At 44.4% G+C, this 20,529-nt stretch overlaps 1 protein-coding gene across 1 annotated transcript; it reads right to left on the minus strand.

Moving 5' to 3' along the window:
• Nucleotides 1-465: 465 nt before the first annotated feature.
• Nucleotides 466-20,313, minus strand: NPVF (neuropeptide VF precursor). Its single transcript, XM_068238272.1, has 2 exons — nucleotides 20,179-20,313; nucleotides 466-915 (listed from the first exon to the last, which is right to left on the minus strand). The coding sequence occupies exons 1-2, from the start codon at nucleotides 20,311-20,313 to the stop codon at nucleotides 466-468; spliced, it is 585 nt and encodes a 194-aa protein (XP_068094373.1).
• Nucleotides 20,314-20,529: the final 216 nt, after the last annotated feature.

Raw genomic sequence — 20,529 nt, forward strand, 5'->3', positions numbered from 1 at the left:
TACCAGGGCCCGGTGGTGATGGAGAGAGGAATAGGAAGGCTCGATTGGATCCAGAACCTTTCGTGTCAATAGGTGAGCATCTAACTATTTTTATTAGATCACTTCAGTTTTACTTTAAATATGTTTTGCTAAATAAATGATACATTATTAATAATGACATTTGATGGTTGTTATCATAGAAGTGGGAGCATGGGGGCTTTGCACATTTTATTCACTTGAATATTTGCATGCAGATCTATCTGATCTTCAGAGGATTACATCATTTCAGCATTCAACCAATCAGGCTTCATGGATTGTATGATTACCTGAAGACTGGTAACCTTTTGATGCATATAGTATGGTGGATGGAGGAAAAAATAATAATTTCACATAGCTACTAATTTGCCTATTTTTTTTTTATTAAGTTTGCTTATCATAGTAATCTTTAAAGCTATTCTTTAACCCATAATGGGCTTTTCATTTATATCATGGCATGGCTTTTCTGTCATTGTCTTCATCAGGGCTTTTTAGCCCATCAGGATAAGAATTAGTTTCATACTGTATTCTGTCAGAATGTGCTGTTCTTCCAAACCGTAGTGGTAGTGTTGCAAGAGACTGAACAAAATGGCTGCCGTACTGTGATCTTCCAAACCTCTGGGGTAAATTAGCCGCAAACTGGATGTTGGGTTTGCCTGATAGGTAACGGCCAAACCTCTGAGGTAGATTGGGAACACTTTTGGCTATTTTATCATCAGACGCTCTTCCAAATCTCAGGGGAAAATTTGCAGCAGGTTTAAGGTTTCTTTCTAGTAGAACTTCCCTCTCAGGCTGCATCGCTGAGGTACTGTATTTGTTCACGCCATTTATGCTGCTGGATCTCTGATACCAATAGTCATCCGAGTTCATGTTCCTTTGATTCCTTAAATCTTCTTTGGACTGTAACGATATTAAGCAAGAATAATACGCTTCATTAAAGAGACACAGAAGCGAAAAAAATATATGATATAATGAATTGGTTGTGTACTATGAATAATTACTAGAAGATTAGCAGCAAAGAAAATATTCTCATATTTTTATTTTCAGGTATATAGTGTTTTTTCTAACATTGCATCATTCTCTAATATGTGCAGATTACACAACACTCAGCATTCAAAATGATTCTTTCAGAGCAGTCTGTGAACTAATGACCTCTCCTCTGGCAGAGGAAAAGTAAATAGTTAACTAACAGTTGAGATAATAAAAGTCAGAAAACAGCCCTCTCTACCACTTTAAAAGTCGTAGAGATAATGGCTTTTTTGTATAAAGATAACAACTGGAGTTTCTTAAAGCAGGCCATACACTGGCTCGATTCCCGGCCGTTTCGACAGCAGATTCGATCCTGGGATCGAATCTGCTGCCAATCGTTCGCGGTAAACGCAGCCGCCGATCCGATTTCCTCCCGAAATCGGATCGGTCCGTCGATCGCGCCGTGCGGGAAATTACCCTCGATCGCCCGCGGGTAAAGTGCGCGTCGCTAGCGGCGGCCGATCCGATCAAGTATACATTACCTGAGGCTGGCTCCCGGGCGTCTTCTCCACGCTGCACGGCTCTGTTCCGGCTCCATCCATCCCGGCGCTTCCTGTGTCACTGCAGTGACCAGGAAGTTCAAATAGAGGGCGCTCTATTTGAACTTCCTGGTCACGGAGTAACACAGGAAGCGCCGTAATGGAGCCGGAACAGAGCCGTGCAATGCGGAGAAGATGCCCAGGAGCCAGCATCAGGTAATGTATACGGGGGGGGGGGGACAGGCGGCAGGAGCAGCTCAGCAGATGGTGAATCGGTTTCAGGCTGAAATCGATTCACAATCTGTTTGCAGTAAAGGCAGCCATATGATCCCTCTCTGATCAGATTCGATCAGATAGGGATCTGTCAGCTGGTCGATCTAATGGCACATCGACCAGTGTATGGCCACCTTAACTCTTCCTGTACTGGAAACAATTAGACTGATGTATCTGATCTTAATGTTTTATTTCTTAGCTGTACTACACATACAAATCATAATATCATAGCTTTTTTTTCGCTTCAGTGTCTCTTTAAAGGACACCTGAAGTGAAAATTATATTGATATTGTATTTATATTCCTACTCACATTTTCCTGGAATTCGATAGTCTTACTTTATATTTAAAGTGCACCTAAACTGAGAGGTATATGGATGTTTCCTTTTAAACAATACCAGTTGCCTGGCAGTTCTGATGATTTTCTGGCATCAGTAGTGGCTGAATCACACACCTGAAGCAAGCATGCAGCTAATCCAGTCTAACTTCAGTCAGAGCACCTGATCTGCATGCTTGTTCAGGGGCTGTGGCTAAAAGGAGGATGCCCGGAACCCACTAGAGTGTTTTTTTTTTGTTTTTTTTAGCATTTAGGGATTGCTTTCAATAGCTAGCGATTTCCCTAAACACTCTGCCACTGTAAATGGATGGGCACATTCCACCACAGCGATTGCGATTAAGAAAATCACAATCGCAGGACATCCAGCATTTTGGGAGCATTTCTATTCTAATGAATTGTATAGGAGCAGGGAAATCGCTCCCGAAATCACTTGCAAAACGCTATCACAAATCGCTAGAGATTGCAATAGCGTTATGCGCTTTCTAGTGGGTTCAAGGCCTTAGAGACACAGGGTCAGCAGGAGAGTCAGGCAACTGGTATTATTTTAAAAGGAAAAATCCATATCCTTCTCAGTTTAGGTTCACTTTAAAGTTTGAAATTAACTTTTAATCTTTTGACTACTATTTTTTTTTTACTGATATTCAGCTGTGCAGTCATTCAAGTGAAGTTTTTCCTCTGATGAGGGATGAAGGTCCCATTAACATTGTGCAAATTATAAATCAGTGGACTGGTTCACATCTGATACGTTTTCTTCATGTGGTGCCCCCCCAAAAAAATCTTGCATGCTGCTTTTTATTTTGATGCATTATGCAGCATTTTTACACTGATAAGTCTTGTCACTAAAAACATGCACATTTTAATGCATACAAATGAATGTGGTGAGCATCAGAAATGCTTGTACCAGGGCTGTTGAGTCAGAGTTAAAGTCGGAGCACTTTTTGAGTACCTGGAGTCAGTGGTTTCATAAACTTAGAATTCTGAGTCAAATAATTTTTGTACCAACTCCACAGCCCTGTCCTTGCACAACAACATGAACTCGGTAAAATAGTGTGACTACAGTCTTAAAGGAAACCCGAAGTGAGAGGGATATAAAGGCTGCCATATTTATTTCCTTTTAAAGAATACCAGTTGCCTGGCAGTCCTGAGTCTGAATCACAAACCTAAAACAAGCATGCACCTAATCTTGTCTGATTTTTGTTGAAAACCTCTGATTTGCATGCCTATTCAGGGACTATGGCTAAAAGTATTAGAGGCAGAGGATCAGCCAAGCACATGATATTGTTTAACCACTTCCTGCCCCATGACTTGAAAATAAGTCTCTGCACTCTTCTCCCTACAAAATCCTAGATAACACTGTTTCTTTATCACCGAGCTGATAACAATGCTACACAGTTGTAAAGGAATGAAAGCAAACCCCTCTCCTCCTTACAGGGAACTCAATGGCAGGATTAATGTGTAAAGCAAACTTTCCAGGAGCAGACAGATGTAACAAGAGAGTAGGGTATATACAGGATCTTCTCAAAAAATTAGCATATTGTGATAAAGTTCATTATTTTCTGTAATGTACTGATAAACATTAGACTTTCATATATTTTAGATTCAAATACACACAACTGAAGTAGTTCAAGCCTTTTATTGTTTTAATATTGATGATTTTGGCATATAGCTCATGAAAACCCAAATTTCCTATCTCAAAAAATTAGCATATTTCATCCGACCAATAAAAGAAAAGTGTTTTTAGAACAAAAAAAGTCAACCTTCAAATAATTATGTTCAGTTATGCACCCAATACTTGGTCGGGAATCCTTTTGCAGAATTGACTGCTTCAATGCAGCGTGGCATGGAGGCAATCAGCCTGTGGCACTGCTCAGGTGTTATGGAGGCCCGGGATGCTTCGATAGCGGCCTTAAGCCCATCCAGAGTGTTGGGTCTTGCGTCTCTCAACTTTCTCTTCACAATATCCCACAGATTCTCTATGGGGTTCAGGTCAGGAGAGTTGGCAGGCCAATTGAGCACAGTAATACCATGGTCAGTAAACCATTTACCAGTGGTTTTGGCACTGTGAGCAGGTGCCAGGTCGTGCTGAAAAATGAAATCTTCATCTCCATAAAGCTTTTCAGCAGATGGAAGCATGAAGTGCTCCAAAATCTCCTGACAGCTAGCTGCATTGACCCGGCCCTTGATAAAACACAGTGGACCAACACCAGCAGTTGACATGGCACCCCAGACCATCACTGACTGTGGGTACTTGACACTGGACTTCAGGCATTTGGCATTTCCCTCTCCCCAGTTTTCCTCCAGACTCTGGCACCTTGATTTCCAAATGACATGTAAAAGTTGCTTTTATCCGAAAAAAGTACTTTGGACCACTGAGCAACAGTCCAGTGCTGCTTCTCTGTAGCCCCAGTGAGGCACTTCTGTGTATGGGCTAGAAAAAGAAGTGTGGCACTTCCCCTTTGAAGCTTGATTATATTTAAGTGGGAGAAAGTTGACTGTGGTGCTAACAGGCTGCGCACTCAGCAACCTTACGACCTCTTATCCGCTGCCTGACGTGTGCTCCGCTAGTATGGTATGGCTGAAGGAAGACCACATCAGTATTAGTGCAAGAAGAAAAGGAGCGTGCACCTTCCGTCAGGAACTTAGGTACATTTATTATTCCAAGTTGTGCAGCATAAGACATAGGTTACATACATCATCACACAGAGAGGGGTACCTCTTTTGTATTTGTGCCGGTTGCTGGTGCAGGAGGTGGGAGTGGGGAGAACGGTGGGCCTAGCGACGGCCGTTTCGCGTCAACATGGACGCTTGGTCACGCTGCGTTCCACTTAGGAGGCGGAAGTGATGACTGCGGAATGAAGGCAGAAAACTCCGCCTACCCCGCCGCGTCACCCAGCCTCCTGTGATAGGAGTTCAATTGTCCGAAGGGCACGTACATTGGCTTTCTCCGGCTTCCGTATGGCGGTTGGAGGGCGCGCCCTTCGGACAATTGAACTCCTATCACAGGAGGCTGGGTGACGCGGCGGGGTAGGCGGAGTTTTCTGCCTTTATTCCGCAGTCGTCACTTCCGCCTCCTAAGTGGAACGCAGCGTGACCAAGCGTCCGTGTTGACGCGAAACGGCCGTCGCTAGGCCCACCGTTCTCCCCACTCCCACCTCCTGCACCAGCAACCGGCACAAATACAAAAGGGGTACCCCTCTCTGTGTGATGATGTATGTAACCTATGTCTTATGCTGCACAACTTGGAATAATAAATGTACCTAAGTTCCTGACGGAAGGTGCACGCTCCTTTTCTTCTTGCACTAATACCGGTGAGGCACTTCTGCCACTGTTTCTGGTTCAAAAGTGGGTTCATGCTTCCATCTGCTGAAAAGCTTTATGGAGATTAAGATTTCATTTTTCAGCACGACCTGGCACCAGCTCACAGTGCCAAAACGAATGGTAAATGGTTTACTGACCATGGTATTACTGTGCTCAATTGGCCTGCCAACTCTCCTGACCTGAACCCCATAGAAAATCTGTGGGATATTGTGAAGATAAAGTTGAGAGACGCAAGACCCAACACTCTGGATGAGCTTAAGGCCGCTATCGAAGCATCCGGGGCCTCCATAACACCTGAGCAGTGCCACAGGCTGATTGCCTCCATGCCACGCCGCATTGAAGCAGTCATTTCTGCAAAAGGATTCCCGACCAAGTATTGAGTGCATAACTGAACATAATTGTTGAAAAATGTCTTTATTCCCAATCTTTAAATCGATATATTTCTTATTTTTAAATGTTAATATGAAGGAAAATGAACCAGGAATAGAAATTCCATAAGCACTGCATGCAGCATTTCAGGAGCAATCCTTTTTCCCTGACCGTGAATCTCAAACACAATTACAGAAAAATCACCTTGATTTTGCAGCAATTTTCGGTGCGAAACAGGCCTTTCTACTGGTCTTATCATAAGTGCTTTCTCCCAAGCCCTATCCCATAGAACTATATCAATCTCTGCCATGCACTGAGGAGGACCAAAAGTCCGAAACAGGCTGTCTGCATGTGGGGTTGGTATGGATCTGTAAAATTGAAAGCTATAGGCTTGCTATAAACCAGCAATTCTGGATGTAAGCCTGACTTCAGGGGCATAAAGAGATAATTTCCATATTTAGGAGTGGTACATTGTGGGTAACCATAGTTACACACTTAAAGGAACACAATCAAACCAAGTGTTCTAAAATGACAATGTGCAAATAATGTTTAAGTAGCTGTGTAAACATTTTCCTTAACTCTTTCAGGCAGAGAAAGAAAAAAAAGGAACACAGCATAGTTATTTGTGTGCTAGGCACTGTACATACACATGTCTGTCTCATCATGTCACATGTCACTTCGGGTATCCTTTAAATATCAGAGGCAACACCTTCAATTCATTGTGTGCAGATGTTAGCTATGTTTGGAATGTCTCATTTGCAAAGGTATTGACTCTCAGCAGTCTGACATGCTAAGAACAGTGTAATATTGAAGCAGACTTAAATAAAAAGCCTGTCAGGTTTCACACACACACACTTACAAATGTTTATGTTGCACATAAGATACATTTCCTTCCCCTGCTCTCTGCAGAGAGCTCAGTCAGAGACAGGCAGAGCTTTCTCTCACACACACACGGAGTTAACAGATGAAGTGTGAGGAAATTCCCCATTCCCTCATGGCTCAGTTTGCCATCAGGTTTGCCATCAGAAAAGTGTGAAAGGAATTAGATAACAGTAAACAAAGAGATAAGAATTCAAATGTATACACCAGTATTTAGCAGCACTTCCCAAACATTTCCTATCTCAATTGAAAAAAAACATGTTAATCGATAGTGTTCCTTTAAATTTGAATTATCCCAAATACCTTCTGTTTTAAGAAGGCAAACCACACTAAGCATTGTTTTTTTAGTAGGAGGGCTTTTTGGTCTTTTTTGGTCTCCTATACTTTCCTAGTGGTTTGGGTCACCCCGAGCTGCTTGGGTATTCTGTTTCTCTGGTCAAGTAATACTTATTTACAGGCACCAGTTATCAGGAAAGCAGCAATGTGTAAACCAGTGTTTCCAGGGTTAAAAATGTGCACATTGCATTTTGTATAATCATGATTAGTCAGAGAAACGTTTTCTTCATTGGATTGTCACAGGAGCCCTAGTGGCTGACCGCACTTAGCCTTCTAAACGGTGCCAGCGCACGGATCGTGCGAACTCTGGTCACAGTCAATGCGCAGGAACCGTTAAGAATTAGCCGCAGACAACTCAGAAGGGAGCCTGTGAGACACGGGTGATTACAACTTCACCCACTGGTTCAGAGTAAACTGCCACCACCGCGGTTACCATGGGACCGTGGAGCCCACTAACTGACTGACTAGTCCTGCGAATAAAACGGTTAAACACACGGTATTCTGTCTAGCCAACAACAAACAAACAGTAGCGTATCTTCAGAGACCCGGGATCAGTTCTGTGTGTGCTGATAAGCAGGGTAGCGGACAGTGAATGACTTGGAGAAAGTCGTTTATTCACGCAATATAAATAATTAATATATACAGACAATTATTAAAATCAACAATTATTAAAACAGTAATAGCCAGTATAAAAAAATAAAAGAAGGGAGAAAAATACTTAGTTCCTGGAAAGATGTCCTTTTTTGTGGGAAAATCATAAAGTTCTTGGTTTCAATCAAAGTTCAGCAGAATTCTTTGTTCCAGGTTACAGAAGAGATGGCCAATCAAGATGGCCGCCAGCACATGTGTCCTTTGTTTCAGAGCTTCATTCAAAGTTCAGCAAAATGGCCACCAGCCCTATGTCCTCTGAGCTGGCAGCAGGATGTTCTCATATGGATGGAATGGGAGGACTCAAGCCCGCCTGCTGGCTCTGTGCTTTTGATGAAGCTGGTTTGGGGGTGTGGCAGTGCCAGCCCCCTCTGAGCTACCAGCAAATGACAGTTCATTCCCTCTGAGAGATTTTAGAGCTAAACTTATGAATTGCTGTAACTCCTGAACCATACACGTTACATTTAGGGGGGTAACAGCTTCATACTTGGAGGAAAATACAGATTAATATGATATCCGACATGGCTAGTGCAGCAGATCAGGGTCCTGGGTAGATTCATACCTGGGTTGTAGGGGCCCCGGGCCCCTCTCAACTGGTATCAAGAGATCCAGCATGACCCTACGGATCCAATGATACCGCTCTCATAACCACCCTATTTATTGTATTCTGTAAATGGGCAAAAGATTATATAGTACATTCATTTCTTCCTGCTAAGGCTGGAGTCAGCCTGACTGGAGTCCAGCTGTGTCTGCTTCTTGGGATCTCCTTTTTTTGAAAGGCCCTGTTGGCTCCTTCAATTAACATCTGAATGTGAGATCAGCTAGGTGTCACCTGGTTCCCAGAACAGAAAGGGGAATTGTGCCTTCCACAGGAATATGTCCAAGCTAATTAACACCTCCCCCCCCAGCTAAGACAGATCCCCCAGCTGTTCCTAGGCAGAGGGATACTACACATCAAATCTTGGTTCTATTGATCTAAAGCGCAATCGATGCAGGGAATCGAGTGCGATCGTTCTTTTCTTCACGGGCGGTTCCAGGACGCGCCTGCGGTCCCGCAACCGTCCATGACAGATAGACATTGTAAGAGTTAGAACATGTGATGTTGTCTGTGCCCTTATTGGAGTCATTCAACTTAATGGGCCTGATCCAATTTACATTTTCTTCTAAAGGTGCCCATACATTAGAACGCATATGGGCAGATTCATCTCTAATCAAATCTGATTAGACATAAATTTGTCTCCAATCGAATCTGCCCATACACTACAGGCCGATTCCCGTCCGATTTCAGCATGAAATCATCAGGGAATCGGCTGAGCCGCCGCGTCCGCCTCGCCACTGCCCCCAAAATGTATAAATGTAGGTTGTGTAGCACATTTATACATCACCTGTCCTATAGCAGCTCGCCGGGTCCATCTGTCCATTTCGCCGCGTAAGCCGCATACACGCTAGTGGCGCATAGCGTCTGATGTCAGCCGCTATGCGCCTTCATGACGTCAGACATAGCGCCGCTGGCGTATATGCGGAACCTGAAGATGGACGGAAACCGCGTGGAGGCTGACACCGGACAGGTAATGTATAAATGCACTACACTACATACATTTATACATTGCGTCGTCTCGTAGCTCGTTCGCAATTCGGCCGCCGTACCGCCGCGCACCCGACCAAACAACCTCGGCCTGACATTTTCCAACATGCGCGATCGAGTGTGCGGACAATTTCTGTCCCGAAAGTGGTCGCTTTGTCGGTCGGGCATGCACTTGGCAGCACCAGTTTTCATCCAATTCGATTATAATAATCAAATTGGATGGTCGATTGGTTGGTAGAGATGGCCCGAACGGGAACAGGTGAACTTCCAGGGGTTCGCAAACTTTTCTGGAAGTTGGATTCGCCCCCATAGTGCATCATGAGGGTCAACTTTGACCCTCTACATAACAGTCAGCAGGCACATTGTAGCCAATCAGGCTACACTCCCTCCTTGAGGCCCCCCCCCCCATAAAAGGCAGACAGCGTCAGCCATTTGACTCACTCGTGTGCCTGCAGTAATTAGAGAAGGGAGAGCTGCTGTGCAGATACCTATAGGGAAAGCTTAGTAAGGCTCTTGTAGGCTTCTTAGCTTGCTCCTTGCTGATTCTTATTGCTAAAAAAGCACCCCTTAACAGCTCTTTTCAGAGCTAATCTTGTTCTTGTGATCTATTTTTTTTTCTTGTGTGTGTGTCCCACAGACATTTGTGTTGCATAGACAGGCTTGGCAATTCCTACTGTGTGTGCCACTGCCAGGCCCAGCACATTCAGTGACTACCTGTGTGTGTGACAGGTGCACATTGTAATACCCATCACTGCATATATCTATCTGTTGTTCACTTCAGTGCACCCACCTACCTACGTGAGCACACGCAGTGTTACTGTGCCTGTCCGGTACCTGTCTGTGTGTGACAGGTGCACATTGTAATACCCATAACTGCATATACCTACCTGTTGTTCACAGTGCACCCACCGACCTACATGAGCGCACGCAGTGTCACTGTGCCTGTCCGGTACCTGTCTGTGTGTGACAGGTGCACATTGTAATACCCATCACTGCATATACCTACATGTTGTTCATTTCAGTGCACCCACCTACCTACGTGAGCGCGCGCAGTGTCACTGTGCCTGTCTGGTACCTGTCTGTGTGTGACAGGTGCACATTGTAAAACCCATCACTGCATATACTAACCTGTTATTCAGTGCACCCACCTACCTACGTGTAAAGATGAGCGTAATGACCTAATTACGATTTTGCGAAATTTCGCGTAATTAGTGTAATTACGATTATGGCCGTAAGTACATAATCGTAATGAAGAAGGATTTCGCGAAATTTCGCGTAAGCGTAATTTTCGCGTAATTTTCGCATTACAGTCGTATCATGCCGTAATTTCGCATTAAACGCTACCGTAATTTCGCGTTAAACCGAAACGCTCCGTATAATATAAAAAAGCCGCCGACTTTAAGGGTTAATAGCAAAGCCCCCTTAAATGCTAAGAGCCTCAAATTTGGAGAATATATTAAGGAGATCAGGAGGAATAAGATGAAATTTTTTTTTTTCAAAAAGACCTTATAGTTTTTGAGAAAATCGATGTTAAAGTTTCAAAGGAAAAATGTAAACATTTAAAAACCCGCCGACTTTAACGGTTAATACCAAAGCCTGCTTAAAGTTTAGGAACACCAAATTCCCAGGGTATATTAAGGGGATCAGTGGGAATAAGAGGAAAAATTTTTTTTTCAAAAAGACCTTATAGTTTTTGAGAAAATCGATTTTTAAGTTTCAAGGGCGAAAATGTCTTTTAAATGCGGAAAATGTCAGTTTTTTTTTGCACAGGTAACAATAGTGTATTATTTTCATAGATTCCCCCAAGTGGGAAGAGTTTTACTTACTTCGTTCTGAGTGTGGGAAATATAAAAAAAAACGACGTGGGGTCCCCCCTCCCAGACCTCTTTAACCCCTTGTCCCCCATGCAGGCTGGGATAGCCAGAATGCGGAGCACCGGCCGCGTGGGGCTCCGCACCCTGACTATACCAGCCCGCATGGTCCATGGATTGGGGGGTCTCGGAAGGGGAGGGGCAGCCAAGCTTTCCCCTCCCCCTCCGAGCCCTTGTCCAATCCACGGACAAGGGGCTCTTCTCCACCTCCGATGGGCGGTGGAGGTGGAGGCCTCGATTTCCTGGGTGGGGGGTTCATGGTGGAATCTGGGAGTCCCCTTTAAAAAGGGGTCCCCCAGATGCCCACCCCCCTCCCAGGAGAAATGAGTATAGAGGTACTTGTAGTACCCCTTACCCATTTCCTTTAAGAGTTAAAAGTAAATAAACACACAAACACATAGAAAAAGTATTTTAATTGAACAAAAAACATAACCACGAAAAAAGTCCTTTAATATTCTTAATTAACCATTAATACTTACCTGTCCCTTTAAATAAATGATCCCACGCAATATCCTCGGAAATGTTCTATCAGTTACAATGTAACAAAGTTATTACAATATAACAACTTTGTTACATTGTAACTACGCCGCACCCGACGTCACTCACCGCCGCCGCCGCCGCGTCTGCGCTGCAGGACCCGACAGAGCTCTGAGCTATAGCTCAGAGCTCTCGAAAGCATCTTTGTATTTGGGCTCCAAGGAGCCCCATTGGTCCTTAGCAGACCAATGGGGTTCCTTCTGATTTGAAGGAACCCCATTGGTCTGCTAAGGACCAATGGGGCTCCTTGGAGCCCAAATACAAAGATGCTTCTCAGAGCTCTGAGCTATATAGCTCAGAGCTCTGTCGGGTCCGTGCAGGACGCGAAGTCCCCGCCGGCTCCGCTGCCCTCCCCGCCTCTCCCACATGTCACCCACATGTCACCCACATGTGGGTGACATGTGGGTGACAGATGTGGGCGGGGTGGACAGCGGGAGCTGCGGGGACTTAGCGTCCTGCACGGACGCGTATGCGGCGGCTGAGCGGCGAGTGGCGTCGGGTGCGGCGTAGTTACAATGTAACAAAGTTGTTACATAATAACTTTGTTACATTGTAACTGATAGAACATTTCCGAGGATATTGCGTGGGATCATTTATTTAAAGGGACAGGTAAGTATTAATGGTTAATTAAGAATATTAAAGGACTTTTTTCGTGGTTATGTTTTTTGTTCAATTAAAATACTTTTTCTATGTGTTTGTGTGTTTATTTACTTTTAACTCTTAAAGGAAATGGGTAAGGGGTACTACAAGTACCTCTATACTCATTTCTCCTGGGAGGGGGGTGGGCATCTGGGGGACCCCTTTTTAAAGGGGACTCCCAGATTCCACCATGAACCCCCCACCCAGGAAATCGCGGCCTCCACCTCCACCGCCCATCGGAGGTGGAGAAGAGCCCCTTGTCCTTGGATTGGACAAGGGCTCGGAGGGGAGGGGAAAGCTTGGCTGCCCCTCCCCTTCCGAGACCCCCCAATCCATGGACCATGCGGGCTGGTATAGTCAGGGTGCGGAGCCCCACGCGGCCGGTGCTCCGCATTCTGGCTATCCCAGCCTGCATGGGGGACAAGGGGTTAAAGAGGTCTGGGAGGGGGGACCCCACGTCGTGTTTTTTTTTTATATTTCCCACACTCAGAACGAAGTAAGTAAAACTCTTCCCACTTGGGGGAATCTATGAAAATAATACACTATTGTTACCTGTGCAAAAAAAACTGACATTTTCCGCATTTAAAAGACATTTTCGCCCTTGAAACTTAAAAATCGATTTTCTCAAAAACTATAAGGTCTTTTTGAAAAAATTTTTTTTCCTCTTATTCCCACTGATCCCCTTAATATACCCTGGGAATTTGGTGTTCCTAAACTTTAAGCAGGCTTTGCTATTAACCGTTAAAGTCGGCGGGTTTTTAAATGTTTACATTTTTCCTTTGAAACTTTAACATCGATTTTCTCAAAAACTATAAGGTCTTTTTGAAAAAATTTTTTTTCCTCTTATTCCTCCTGATCTCCTTAATATATTCTCCAAATTTGAGGCTCTTAGCATTTAAGGGGGCTTTGCTATTAACCCTTAAAGTCGGCGGCTTTTTTATATTATACGGAGCGTTACGGTTTAATGCGAAATTACGGTAGCGTTTAATGCGAAATTACGGCATGAACGAAACGCGAAATTTCGCATTGAAAATTACGCTTACGGTATTTTCAATTACGATTTTAATGGCAATTTCGCTACGCTAATTTCGCATCGTAATCGCAAATTTCGCATGCGTAATTATAGTAATGCGAAATTACGAAAATTTCAGCTCAACTCTACCTACGTGAGCACACGCAGTGTTACTGTGCCTGTCCGGTACCTGTCTGTGTGTGACAGGTGCACATTGTAATACCTATCACTGCATATACCTACCTGTTGTTCACAGTGCACCCACCGACCTACATGAGCGCACGCAGTGTCACTGTGCCTGTCTGGTACCTGTGTGTGACAGGTGCACATTGTAATACCCATCACTGCATATACCCATCACTGCATATACCTACCTGTTGTTCACTTCAGTGCACCCACCTACCTACGTGAGCGCACACAGTGTCACTGTGCCTGTCCGGTTCCAGTCTGTGTGTGACAGGTGCACATTGTAATACCCATCACTGCATATACCTACCTGTGGTTCACTTCAGTCTGTGTGTGACAGGTGCACATTGTAATACCCATCACTGCATATACCTACCTGTGGTTCACTTCAGTGCACCCACCTACCTACGTGAGCATGCACAGTGTCACTGTGCCTGTCTGGTACCTGTCTGTGTGTAACAGGTGCACATTGTAATACCCATCACTGCATATATCTACCTGTTGTTCAGTGCACCCACCTACCTACGTGAGCGCACACAGTGTCACTGTGCCTGTCCAGTACCTGTTTGTGTGTGACAGGTGCACATTTGTAATACCAGTCATTGCATAATTGTTCACACTACCTTTGTTACCGCACGATGAGTAATATACCACTCCGAGCATACCTGTTAACTGCACCTGTGTGACAGCTGCACTTTGTATTGTAATACCAGTCACTGCATACCTTTCACTGCACCTGTGTGACTGCACATTGTATTAGTCAAGTCAGTGCATACCTTTAACTTCATCCCCCCCCCCCCCCCCGATATGGACAAAACAAGTAGAGGCAGAGGCAGGGGCAGACCCAAAGGCAGGCTACCCGGCAGGTCTGTTCGAGGTCGTGCTGACGTGATTTCGTGCGGCCCTGGCCCAAAGTACAATGCTCAGAAGAAGGCACGTCCCATCAACTCCCAAGATTGTTAGGATGTGGTTGACTATTTAACACAGAACACCTCATCTTCCGCAGCCACCAGCGCTACTACTAGCACCACATCCGCTGCATTTGACACTTCGTAGGAGTTATTTGGTGGGAAAATTACTGATGCACAGCCATTCTTGTTACACCAAGATAATGGTGCAAAGCAGGTTACAACACCTCATATGTCTGAGTTAGGCGACACTATGGACGTAAGGTGGGAGGAGGAGGATGATGAAGTACCTGCTGTTGGTGCAGTTTATGAGGTGTCTGAGGCAAGCGAAGCTGGGGAGGATGATTATGATGATTATGATGATACGGATGCAATGTGGGATCCTAAGAAACATGATGACCAGGGGGACAGTTCAGAGGGGGAGTCAGAGAGGAGTAGGAGGAGACGAGTTCCTGAATGAAGCTGGGGAGCTCGTTGTCAGAAACAGCTGGTGGCAGTGTCCGGCACCATGTATCACCACCTATGGACAGCCTGTCAACATGCCCTTCAATGTCAGCTGCTGAGGCCACCATAGTGCTCACACCCCAGGGTGGCTCAGCGGTGTGGAAATGTTTTAATGTGTATGCCAAAGATCAGAGCAATGCCATCTGTACTCTCTGCCACCAAAAATTGAGGCGTGGAAAGGCCAATACCCACGTAGGGACAACTACCTTACGAAGGCACATGTAGAAAAGGCACAAACTGCAATGGGAAGACCACTTGAGGAAAAGCAGCACACAAAAGCAAAGCCACCCTCCTTCTCCTCTTCCTCCTTCAGGTGCATCATCTTCAGCCGCTTTCTCCCTTGCACCTTCACAATCACAGCCTCCCTCCTCCACTCCGCCTCTCACCTTGAGCGGTTCCTGCTCCTCTGCCCACAGGAGCAGCCAGGTGTCCGTGAGGGAAATCTTTGAGCGGAAGAAGCCAATGTCTGCCAATCACCCCCTTGCCCGGTGTCTGACAGCTGGCTTGGCAGAACTGTTAGCTCGCCAGCTGTTACCATACCAGCTGGTGGACTCTGAGGCCTTCCGAAAATTTGTGGCCATTGGGACACCGCAGTGGAAGATACCAGGCCGCAATTATTTCTCCAAAAAGTCGATACCCAAGCTGTACCATGAAGTTGAGAGGCAAGTGGTGTCATCTCTGGCACACAGCGTTGGGTCAAGGGTCCATCTGACCACGGATGCCTGGTCTGCCAAGCATGGTCAGGGCAGGTACATAACTTACACAGCCCATTGGGTCAACCTGGTGACCGCTGGCAAGCAGGGAGTATGTGGCTGTGCAGCGGCCCTAGTGACACCTCCATGGCTTGCAGGCAGGCCTGCTGCCACCTCCTTTTCTCCTGCTACATCCTCTTCGCTGTCGTCTTCCTCCTCCTCCTCCTTGGCTGAGTGGCAGTTCAACTCTACTAATGAATTGACTCTATATCTGCGCAAAAGCAATGTCAAATTAACTACATTCAATATAAAATCCCATAAAGCATGCCAAGTTCAAAGTCCTCAGAGAGACTCCATATACATCCAAATCACAAACTTTGGCACTAGAGGTACTTCAAAACTGCATTTCTCCACCAACACCCTTCAAAGTGCAGGCTTACCGGCTGTTTATAAGACCCAGATTATAAGGTCTGAAGCGCATTAGTATGAGCCACCATGATCACTGGTTCCAAATTCACTCTTCTATGCCCATGTGCAAAGCGTCCTCTCCTCAGTATGTTGACACTCCCAACATGTGCACAATAAATTAATAAAAAGATCTAAGTGCACTCCGTCTAAAAGGTTCACCATTTATTTAGTAAAAGAGCATATACAAAATACTCACTCCTGGGCCCTTTTGACAGGGACCCACAGCAGTACAGCGCGTATATCAAATAGGTGGGGTGCCGCTCTCCCATTCACCATTCATCCGCCCGACCAGGTTTCGCATAAGCGTCATCAGGGGCTTGTCCAGTGGACTTCCCCGGGACTTTTGGCATCTGTCCCACTCATCCATGCAAAAATTCAGATGTTAGACCCCTTGAAACATCTTTTCCATCACTTTTGTGGCCAGCATAAGTGTTTCTAGTTTTCAAAGTTCGCCTCCCCATTGAAGTCTATTGCGGTTTGCGAATGTTCACAAGTTCGCAAATGTTTGCGGAGGCTCGCGAACCTAAAATTGGAGGTTCGGGCCATCTCTATTGGTTGGTTGGTCGCCTATTGTATGGCCCCCTTAAGTTTTATTTTTACCTTTTCATCTTTAGTTTAAAATAACTTTTAAGCATTCTGCAATTGAAAATGCACCAAAAAAGTAGGTGAAAAAGTATTTTCAAAAGTGTTCTAAATATTTTTTGATTGTTGGTGGAATTTTATTGATAAGATTTGAAAATATCCCCTAGGAGAAAACTTAGGAGAAAGAGTGAATTGAACTGGGACCATTGACTCTACACAGCAGGAGAGAAAAATAAAAGTGAGAGAAAGGCATCCTATATGGCTCAAAATATTACTCTCACTACTGGCTATAAATTGTGGTATATATTTTTGCATTATATTTTAGTTCTTGCGTATAAACCGTTTCATGGTTAATGCAGTGTCTTGGCTCATGACCGTACCCAGGTGTGAGTATCTTTACAATAATAGATGTGCCTAAAATGCAGCAGACCACTCATAAGCTGACATGCAGAATGTGCCCATGCTTTTTTATCGGTACTTTTACACATATCCATTGCATTATTGTCTACTGCATTACTATGCAGCTGTGCACATTTTCCTGGACAACAGAATGTCACAACAAATGAGAGTAATAAGGATATCTAAAAATAATAACAGTAAGAAAAACTTTAAAGAACACCTGAAGAAAGAGAGATATGGAGGCTGCCATATTTATTTCCTTTTAACCCTTTCACTGCCAAGCAGGTAATAGGTACGTTGTGGCTGGAAAAGGCCTAGTACGTTATATGACATTTTGTCCCTAGGGAAGTCGTGGGGAGGGGGGGTGACATAATTCCTTCCTCACTCCACATGGGCGCCCCTCCTCTGTCTCCCCATAAAGCTGGAGCAGCAGTCGAAGTGTAATTACTTACCCGATTGCTTGCTCCATGCCACGTGTCCCCCGCCAGCAGCGGTCTCCTCTCTTCTTCTTCCCGTTTCCTCTATGACGCGTGATTACATACGTGTCTTACAGAGATCGGGTGGCCAGAGAGGTGTCTGCTGCTAGAGGGGATACCGCATGGAGCAAGCGATCGTGTGAGTAATTACACATCAAACCGCTGCACTCCAGCTCTGCAGGGGGCCACAGGAGGTGGGCCCATGTGGATAGAGGGAGGATGATGTCGGCCCCCTCTACCTGCAGTGGCACCTATATCTGTCTACCTATACTGGCTGCACCTATACCTACTACCTATACTGGGGCAACTATACCTGCTACCTATACTGGGGGCATCTATACCTACTACCTATATTGGGGTACCTATACCTGATACTTATACTGGGGCACCTATTCCTGGCTACCTATACTGGCTGCACCTATATCTAGCTACCTGTACTGGTGGAACCTATACCTGGCTACCTATACTGGCTGTGCCTATACCTGGCTACCTATATTGGGGCACCTATCCCTGGCTACCTATACTGGCTGCACCTATACTTGGTTAACTGTAGTGGGGGATCTTTTCCTGGCTACCTATACTGGCTGCACCTATATCTGGCTACATGTACTGGCAGCACCTATACTTGCTGCACCTAAATCTAGCTACCTGTACTGACGCACCTATTCCAGGACAGGAAAAGTGGGATACCAATTCATATCTGGTATCGTTGGATTCAGCAGAATCAGGGCTTTTAGAAACATTAACATTTTTGACAGTAAATGTAATTCTTGTTTGAAAAATAAACACAACAGAAAAATATTTTTTTACATATTTAACTACCATCGGCAGGTTAGCACTTCTGCGCAGTACGCGTCCAATGACGCGTGCTCACGCATGGGCAGAAGTGGCAACCTGCCGATTGCTTGGCGAAAGTTACAGGCGGCGATCGGTACATTGGGGAGGACCGGAGCTGCGGCGAGGGACACAAAGGACTTCTAGGGGCTGGAAGAAGCCCCAGGTAAATAAAGAGATATTTATACATTCGCCTCAGAAGTCTTTTAATCAATACTAGTTGCCAGGCCTTTTTTGCTGATCTCTGTGGATGCAGTAGCGGCTGAATCACAAACCTGAAAGCAGCATGTGGCTTATCCAGTCAGGCTTGAGTCAGAGCACCTGATCTGCATGCTTGTTCCGGGTCTATGACTAAATGTATTAGAGGCACAGTCAGGCAATTTGCTTAATCCAATCATGAACTACTGCCCCTAAACAGGAGGTTTTTTTTTTAATCATCATTATGCATTTCAACTACAAAAAATAACTGCTTAACCGCTTGAGGACCATAGGCTTACACCCCCTAGTGACCAGGTGATTTTTTTACAATTCAGTGCTCTGCAGCTTTGAAAGCTTGCTGTAGAGCCATACTACTAAGCATACAAATGAACCACCCCCCCCCCCCCCCTTTCTTGCTACCGACAGAGCTTTCTGTTGGTGGCATCTGATTGCTGCTGCAACTTTTTTTTTTTTATTAATTTATTTGTCTTTATTTTTTTTTAAATAAAAATGTCATTTTTAAATTATTTTATGCAAATAAAGGTATGTACATATTTTATATACTTTATCTTTAAAATTCAGGGAAATTTCAGCCTTGCTATAAATTGTAGCTGATTAGAAAAAAAATCAGTACTTCATTTGTTTGAATAAAGTAAAAACTAAGATAACTCAAGCAAAAGCAATTTTGGTTTGCTGTTATTGAGTTGGTAAAACAATTGACATTCGAACAGTGTGTGTCAGTTGGCAAGACCCTATAGACTATCTATCAACATCAGTTTGAAAACTGTACAGGAAACACATTTTAAATACCATGACAAATATACATTTGCCTCCTAAAAACAGAAGGTGTTTGCAATTTGTCAGCTCCAAGTGAGCAAGAGGGGACTCCCATGATGAATGACTGAGAGAATATGCAAATCATTGTGTTATGGCCAGGGGAAGCAAAACACACACCCAGATGCATTGGTTACCAGTGTGCTTAAATTTACAGAGCCATACATACTGATCCAATTTGCAAACAGTTTTTTCAGGCTCTCATCAGTGCAAGGCATGTATCGATACAGATCAAGGAAAGGACTTGGTGAACAGGAATTTTACAGATTACCCTGTTAAGTCATGGTAATCAGGATTTTGAAGGGACCATAAACCTCTTTATTAGAAAAGCAATTATAAATATACATTTGCATTTAGTTAAAAGCTATGCTAAATATAAATTTGCTTTCTGTATACTTAGCATAGCATTTTATTGGTCCTTTTAGGCGTACCTATTAGTACGTTGCCGGTGATCTGGGCACAGGGTGAGTTGTATGACGACTCACCCTGCTGCCACTCAGATTCCTGGTGGCTTAAATACTATTCTCCCTCTGAGTCATCGCAACTCATTATAGCTATAGCTGCGCCAAGTTTCGGCGTTGAGCGCCATGCACTGAAACGACCTGCTTCGCCTTTTAGCCCGTACAGAATCCTAGTAGTCCTGGGTTCTGGTTTACCATAACCTAACTAGGTATGCTGTAAATGTTTGAAAGTACCATAAAACATACTGTATATGCCAATTTCTCTTAGAGGTAAAGAGTTTATATTAAGACCAGAGTCAGCTTGCGCTTACCTCAAACAGGTCATCATATTTCTCTTGGCTTCCTAGGTTGGTTGTTGTCTCATCAAAGCATGTGGATAAGGCAAAGAGAGTAGTGAAGGTGCAAAGAGTGAAAAGCATAATGGTTCTGACAGAAAACATGACCATTTTTGAGCACGTTTTGCTCATTTGTAGAGGATGCTGATGGGTCTCTTTCATTATATATAGTCTTTGAACAAAAAGCATCAGCAAACATGAGTACTCTTATACCTTCTCAGTCTTAATTAATATAAGAGCCTTCAATTAGACAGTAAAGAATTAGAAGAATTTACTTGTGAAGGGCTTAGAGAATCATGGACCAAAGAAATATAAGCAAGATAATTG

The sequence above is a fragment of the Hyperolius riggenbachi genome, chromosome 5, assembly GCF_040937935.1.
Source record: "Hyperolius riggenbachi isolate aHypRig1 chromosome 5, aHypRig1.pri, whole genome shotgun sequence".
In the NCBI taxonomy this organism is placed as follows: domain Eukaryota; kingdom Metazoa; phylum Chordata; class Amphibia; order Anura; family Hyperoliidae; genus Hyperolius; species Hyperolius riggenbachi.